This window comes from Octopus bimaculoides, chromosome 16, assembly GCF_001194135.2.
Source record: "Octopus bimaculoides isolate UCB-OBI-ISO-001 chromosome 16, ASM119413v2, whole genome shotgun sequence".
In the NCBI taxonomy this organism is placed as follows: domain Eukaryota; kingdom Metazoa; phylum Mollusca; class Cephalopoda; order Octopoda; family Octopodidae; genus Octopus; species Octopus bimaculoides.
This window is the reverse complement of record NC_068996.1, coordinates 3,262,194-3,269,468: the sequence shown is the minus strand read 5'-3', so window position 1 is coordinate 3,269,468 and position 7,275 is coordinate 3,262,194. Positions and strand designations below refer to the sequence as shown.

The window sequence follows — 7,275 nt, the reverse complement described above, 5'->3', positions numbered from 1 at the left end:
ATTTGAAAATTAGTTATGAAACACGTGTAATCTTTTTATTATATTTATCTTATGATATTTACTTTACTTTATATTATACTCATTTATTGTGCTTTTAATTGTTAATTTTTCTATATGTGATAGTGGATTTTCATCGATGAGTTCTTGAAACTTGGTTATTTTCCCTAAAACTATATATTTTATATATATTTTATCTATAAGGCTCAATTTAATTTTAATTTTTTATAAATTGATTTTAATTGAGTTTTTACCTGCAATTTTGGATTTTGTCCCTAATATTATTATATATATATATACATACACACATGCACATACATATATATATACACAAACATTATATAGCGATGTGTGTGTGTGTGCGAACATACACGCGCTTGTACCAATCCCATACAGTATTAGCAAATATATATGAGACAAAATTATTATCATAAAAATGATGATCATAAATTAATAATAATAATAATAATAATAATAATAATAATAATAATAATAATAATAATAATAATAATAATAATGATAAGGAGGAGGAGGAGGAGGAGGAGGTGGATGACGACGATGACGATGACGATGATGATGATACAATGATAATGATGATGGTGATGATGATGATGTTGATGATGATTAGCAAATAAAATGGTGCGCCTTAGACAGCATATAGATAGGCTCTGATGTAGCAAATATGACAGTAATATAATGATTTCTTTTATTTGCCAACAGGGCCACGTGGGGGTGCAATACAAAATCAAATAAAGTGTGGTGGTTTACATATAATGAAATGATAAAAAAACGGGGTACATTTTAGGAAGCAAACCCAGTATACAATGAAACAAAGAAGGTAAGCATACATAATAAGTTTTTTTGTTGTTTGTTCCTTCAGGAGAAGAGCCAGTTTCCGGTTTCATTGGCGTATAAGTTCCTCACCTGGATGGGACGCCGGTCCATCGCAGGTGAGTTGCTAGATGCAGGAGGAAAGAGTGAAAGAAAGTTGTGGCGAAAGAGTCAACAGAAGTTTGGTATTACCTTCTGCCGGAGCCGCGTGGAGTTTAGGTGTTTCGCTCGTAAACACACACATCGCCCAGTCTGAGATTCGAATCCGCGATCTCTCGACCGTGAATCCGCTGCTCTAACCACTAGGTCATGTGCCTCCACAATACATAACATACAACTGTAAAAGAGAAAGAAAGAAAGAAAGAAAGAAAGAAAGAAATAAGTGGATGATAGTGATGTCCTGCTGATTCAGGAGGACCTCTAGGGATAATCGAAGAATCCCACCATCCAAGATCACCCTGAATACCAGGGACAAATGCCTTCTCCGATTTCTTTCCTCCGACTCACAGGTCTCCACTTAGAGCGGTACCATCCATGTCATAACATTCACCCACCTTTCGATAAATTCACTCGAGGACAGCACTTCCCTCTCCACTCACAATTTCTTTTTCAAGTCAAACTTGAAGAAGTCAATGAGAGATTTACCAAAGAGGAATGTATTTGTTCTTATGCCTTTCAGTTTTGTCCTCCAAACAACTTATTTCGCTTCAGCCACTAGGGAAATGAAAACTGCCTTGCCTGTCCAACTGAAGGAAGTTGGTGGGGCAATCATCACTACAGAATCGGCCGGTAGAGGGATCCGTCTCAAATGTGACAGCAGCTGTTCAGCATAGCCCCACAAGTCAGCAATACCCAGACAACGAACGAATGCATGCAGAAATCTTTCGTCACTTTGCGCTCACCTCGGACAAGCATATCCGTGCCTGTAGAGTTTATCTTTAACCTGTAGCACTGCCAGACCAAGGACTTCTGGAGATGATGTATGATAGTTCCTTACCGCAAAGTCCTCTGGAGCCGACTAGCCAGTGCCCCGAGTCTCCCAGAGAATGTTGTCGCACTTTCCCGCCACTAACCATCTATTAATTTCTAAAGCAGAACATCCACCGATTCCATTGCCCGACTGGTGCCAGGCGCCCAGTCTCGGTCTTTTCTTCACTCAGAACTGTAGCTCAGTCAAGGAGACGAGCTGCGGAAAGACGTGCCTCACAAACGGAGTCCACACACGCTCACCGTCCAGAAATCGTTGCAGGCGGCATAATCTAAGACCGTGTCTGCGCATTAGGAGCCACGGCATACCTAATTCGTCCCTCACAGGATGCTAGCAACAGACAGGCTGCCAGATCATTGGAACGCGTCTCTTCCACAAGAATTTAAATAAGAGACGCTCTAACCTGGTCAAGCAGTTACCGGGACAAGGCACAACGGTCAGTCAATAAGGTGCTATTGTGCACTGCAGCGGTCCAGCCTCTGAAAACGGGTCCGAAACCGCCTAATTTTAGGACGGTTTCCAAGTAGCGATGGTCGACTCTATCAAATGCTTTTGATTGATCCAAATTGATCAGAGCACTCACTGAACCAGCATTGGTCACAGCCTTCTCTATGATGTTTCGCACAAAGTGGAGGTTGTCGTGAATAGACCTGCTCGTGATTGAAAACGTCTGCGCTTCTCCGACCAGGCTACCAACGATAAACGCCAGCCTTTTCGCTAAATTCTTGGCCAAAATCTAAAACTTTATTTTTAGGACAGTTATGGTTCGAAAATTCCCTGCTACTCCTCGTTGTCGGCTTCCTGCCTCAGTAGTTTTGCCACATCTCTGCTAACAGCATCAGGAACTCTCTCGTTCTGTTACCACTTGCGGTGGACGTATGCCTAATAATCCTTTCTCCTAAAGGTACAGGTGCTGAAATTGAGTGGGAGAGGGTAAGTCGATTATATCGACTCCAATATTCAACTGGTACTTAAGGATTAAAGGCAAAGTTGAATTCGGAGGAATTTGAACTCAGAACGAAAGGACGGACGAAATGTCACTAAACATTTCGCCCGGCGTGCTAACGGTTCTGCCAGCTCACCGCCTTAATAATTATAATAGTCACACAAGATCGAAATGACAGGAATACGAAAAGCTTTCTCACTACAAAGATCTGCAAATTGAATTTAAAAAAATGTGGAAGTTTAGTACAACGATAATACCAGTAGTAATTGGTGCATTGTGAATGATAAGGAAGGGAGCTGAGAAGTATATTAAGCAACTCCCTGGTAACTCCAATTTCGGTGAACTACAAAAGATAACCTTCATGAGTACAGCCCATATACTACGGAAAGCACTCTCCATCTAAAATGGAATAAATGCGGTGTTAATTTTAGCATACATACAAAACAAGTCTCCTTGCTACTCTTGACTTCGGAGGATGCCCGGTACTAAGGCAGCTGAAATAAAGTTATAAGGAACGGAAACCATACATAATAATAATAATAATAATAATAATAATAATAATAATAATAATAATAATAATAATAATAATAATAATAATAATAATAATAATAATAATAATTATTATTATTATTATTATTATTATGTACATTGTTTTGTCTTGGTGTAAAAGATGGGCAACAGCAAATATTCTGCTTAATACCACAGATTTGCTTGTCAGTTGTTTCACCTTTACCAGTTGAGCATGTCCCTTGGTGGCTGATGATATGTGCATCTCTGATCATGAGTAGAAGTAGTGGGGGAGCATCATAGCCATGTGTTGAGAGGAATCCTTTGGGGTTTGAATAATTCACCTTTGGAAACATGGGTGTTTTGCTCAACATCCTTAATCAAACCTTATTCAGGGACCTTTTCAGCGGGACCGGCTACTCGACCTGAAGAAAATTCTAACTGGGCCCCTCCTGCGAGGTCATGCGCTGTTTATCTTGATATGAGATCACCATGTCACGCACATATGGTTGTGATGCATGTGCCTGGTGTACCCTTATCAGACGGGTAGTCATGATGGGTATACTGGGCTTCGTATATTTTAACCCAGTGTCATTTTGATGGCATGCATTGCTCAATGATAATAATAATGATCCTCTCTATTATAGGCACAAGGCCTGATATTGGAGGGAGGGGAAAGTCGATTACATCGACCCCAGTACTCAACTGGTACTTAATTTACATAATTTACAGATTTACATAAAAGAGGTACAGGAAATGGAAAAGACGGTGAAATACCATGTGGCTGTGTGGCAAGAAGCTTACTTCCTAACCACATGGTTCCGTGTTCAGTCCCATTGCATGGTGCCTTAGACAACTGTGTTCTACTATAGCCTCGGGACAATCAAAGCCTTGTAAGTGAATTTAGTGAACGGACACTGAAAGGAGGCCGTCATATGTGTGTGTGTGTGTGTGTGTGTTTGTCCCTCCACCACCACTACTTCACAACCGGTGTTGCTGTGTTTACGTTCACGCAATTAGGCTTTAAAAAATACTGGGGTCAATTTATTTGGCTACAGTTCTTCAAGATAGTACCCCAGAATGGCTGCAATCTAATGACTGAAACAGGTAAAAGACAGTGTACAAAGTTTTTGATAACATTTGAATGATGCAGCCCTCCTGGTACAGAAGAAACTCCACTAGGGCCAATCAAAGGAAGCCCACAAATCTATATTACCCTGACCGCCAAAGGCATGACTCTCTCCCAAATGTTGCTCTCCAATCTATGGTGCATACTTATAGTAGGGCCATTTGCTCTATTATTGCCACAGTCACCCATCTTTTCACAAATTCACCGGGTGGTAGTACTTCCCTCTTCACCCTCATTTTCCTTTCAATTTATTAGACTGCGGAATGACTCAACCGCAGTCCTTTTTATTATGCCTGCTACATAATTTATCGTTCTCTTTCGCTTGCAAAGTTACAGAGACGTAAGCACACCACACCGGTTGTCAAACTAGAGGGGTCAAGCACAGACAAAAACACATGCACATATATATATATATATATATATGTGTGTGTGTGTGTGTATGTATATATGTATGTATATACATACATACATACATGCATACATGCATATATACACACACACGCACATATAAGCCTGCATGTATGCCTGCATGTATGCCTGCATGTATGCCTTCATTTACGCCTACAGCGGCATTGTTTCACTTTCACTCTACCAAATTGACTCAAAAAGTTTTGGCCTGCCCGAGGTTATAGTAGAAGACACTTTCCCAAGGTGCCAGGCAGTGGGACTGAACCTAGAACCATGTGGCTGAGAAACAAGCTTCTTACCACACAGACACGCTTGCACATTTTCTCTGTTATTATAGCTTTTTGGTATTGGTATCTATCATTCTTGCTCACCTCAGGGCGAGCTGTCTCGCCCGTTTGACAACTTTCAGTGTTATTTAACACTCGGCGTCGAATATGGATGGATGCTAGGATGGGTGGATGGATGTGTGTATTTTTTATGTATGTATGTGTGCATAGTCAATCGCCGCTAAATTTACTCAGTTGTTACTCAGAATTTTTAATGGGCTAAGCACAGAAGCTATGTGGTTCCGAAACATTCACTCAATATTACGGAATTTTAAAAGGTGGCAGAAGATATCAAGTCCGTTGTTGCACTCGTGGGATTGGTTAAGGTTGATTGGACTAGTTGCATCATGCAGATATATGGCCCTGCATTACACATTAATCCTGTGACAGTAAACTTGCAGTTCGCAACAAACCTCATCGCACGACAAACCGTAAGGAACTTGTATGAGCGGATCGTGCAAGTGGAGTTATGAACATTTCCTGATGCTTATGACGACTTCATATCATGTGAACAGATCCTCATACATGCCTCGCGTGCGTGACTAATGTGTGAAAGTCTAAGTAATCTTCTAGTAAACAACAATACTGTTACGTGTAGTGTATGCGGTTTGCTCCAGCCTGTGCCTGTACACACACACTTTCGCACGTGTGTGTGCTTGCGTAGCGTATATGTGCGTACATGTGCGTAGGCGCATATATCAACACAACTTTTAATACGATCTTTGAAAGACGCACATAACTCTATGCATATACTTGTGCGTGCGAGTGTTACACATGTATACACACACTTAGGACACTTAGTTTATTTTATTACTTTTTATTTTCTTAAGATAATTTTGGGAACTTTGATCTTGTGTTTACAACACTGTCCTCGATAAAACATTATCATCATCATCGTCATCATCATCATCATCATTACCGTCGCCGTCGTAGTCGTCATCGTTGTTGTCGTAGCCGTCATCGTCGTCGTCGTCGTCGTCGTCGTCGTCATCACACACAATTTCAAGAACAATTACAACAATTAATACTGCTACTACTCAGTATCAACACCAATACTCGCCAGTTGACATTTCTAGTTCGACCGCTTGACCTACAAGATATAGCAGCTCAGTTGAATTTGAGTTTGCGTCGGTATAATTTATTATGGATCAAATTATTAAAACTATTAAAAACTAACCACTGGTGACGCAGTCGTTATATGGCTAATATTCAATAGCATCATTAAAGGATCGCCATTAAAGGTGAACTGGCAGAATCGTTAGCACGCCGGACGAAATGCTTAGTGGCATTTCGTCCGTCTTTACATTCAGAGTTCAAATTCCACCGAGGTCGACTTTGCCTTTCATCCTTTCGGGGTAAATTAAATATCTGTCGAGCACTGGAGTCGATGCCATTGACTAATACCCTCCCACAAAACTTCAGGCCTTGTGCCTATCGTAGAAAGTATCATTGAAGGATTGCGCGAGACCGAGAGGAACACGAAATGAAAAAAACAAAAACAAAGAAAAAACACGGAAGTAGTGATAAAACAATAACTAAATTTCAATATATTAGCGAAAGAACTGACCTCAAGCACTGAAGACAACAATTAATATAACAATAGCTTAAGTGGTGTTAATACTAAGGAAAGCAAAAGTATAAAAAATGGAAAAGCAGAGAGAATAATAAAACTTTAGAAAAATCAGCCACAATGGACGGAAACACTTAAACTATAAATGAGCCAATGAAAAATTTCTCTACAAAGTTACAAAAAAATAGCAGTCAAAACTTCATTAGATCCTAGGAAGAATACGGTTCATCTCATTCTCGTCGTATAGTTTTTAGGCGCAGGAGTGGCTGTGTGGTAAGTAGCTTGCTTACCAACCACATGGTTCTGGGTTCAGTCCCACTGCGTGGCACCTTGCGCAAATGTCTTCTGCTATAGCCTCGGGTCGACCAAAGCCTTGTGAGTGGATTTGGTAGACGGAAACTGAAAGAAACCCGTCGTGTATATATATATATATATATGGGAGAATATACAAAAAATAACAACAGACGAGGACAGGTGGTGTAAATAACAAAAGTATATATTAGTATGACGCTCGGGAATACGGAAAGTCTTTGACGTTTCGAGCTACGCTCTTCAACAGAAAGAATACGGAGA

The 7,275-nt window shown here is 40.3% G+C and overlaps 1 protein-coding gene across 2 annotated transcripts in view; it reads right to left on the bottom strand.

Annotated features, from left to right (window-relative positions):
- Positions 1 to 7,275, bottom strand: part of LOC106882547 (fibroblast growth factor 3) — a 287,139-nt gene that overhangs the window by 18,167 nt on the left and 261,697 nt on the right. Inside the window, exon 1 of one of the 2 annotated variants that reach the window (XM_052973498.1) lies at positions 1,021 to 1,086. The exons of the other annotated variant lie outside the window; for it this stretch is intronic. Coding sequence (XP_052829458.1) covers positions 1,021 to 1,072 — 52 coding nt within the window. The 5' untranslated portion in view covers positions 1,073 to 1,086. Of the gene's footprint in view, positions 1 to 1,020; positions 1,087 to 7,275 lie in introns of those variants that run through there. 2 annotated transcript variants of the gene reach the window in all.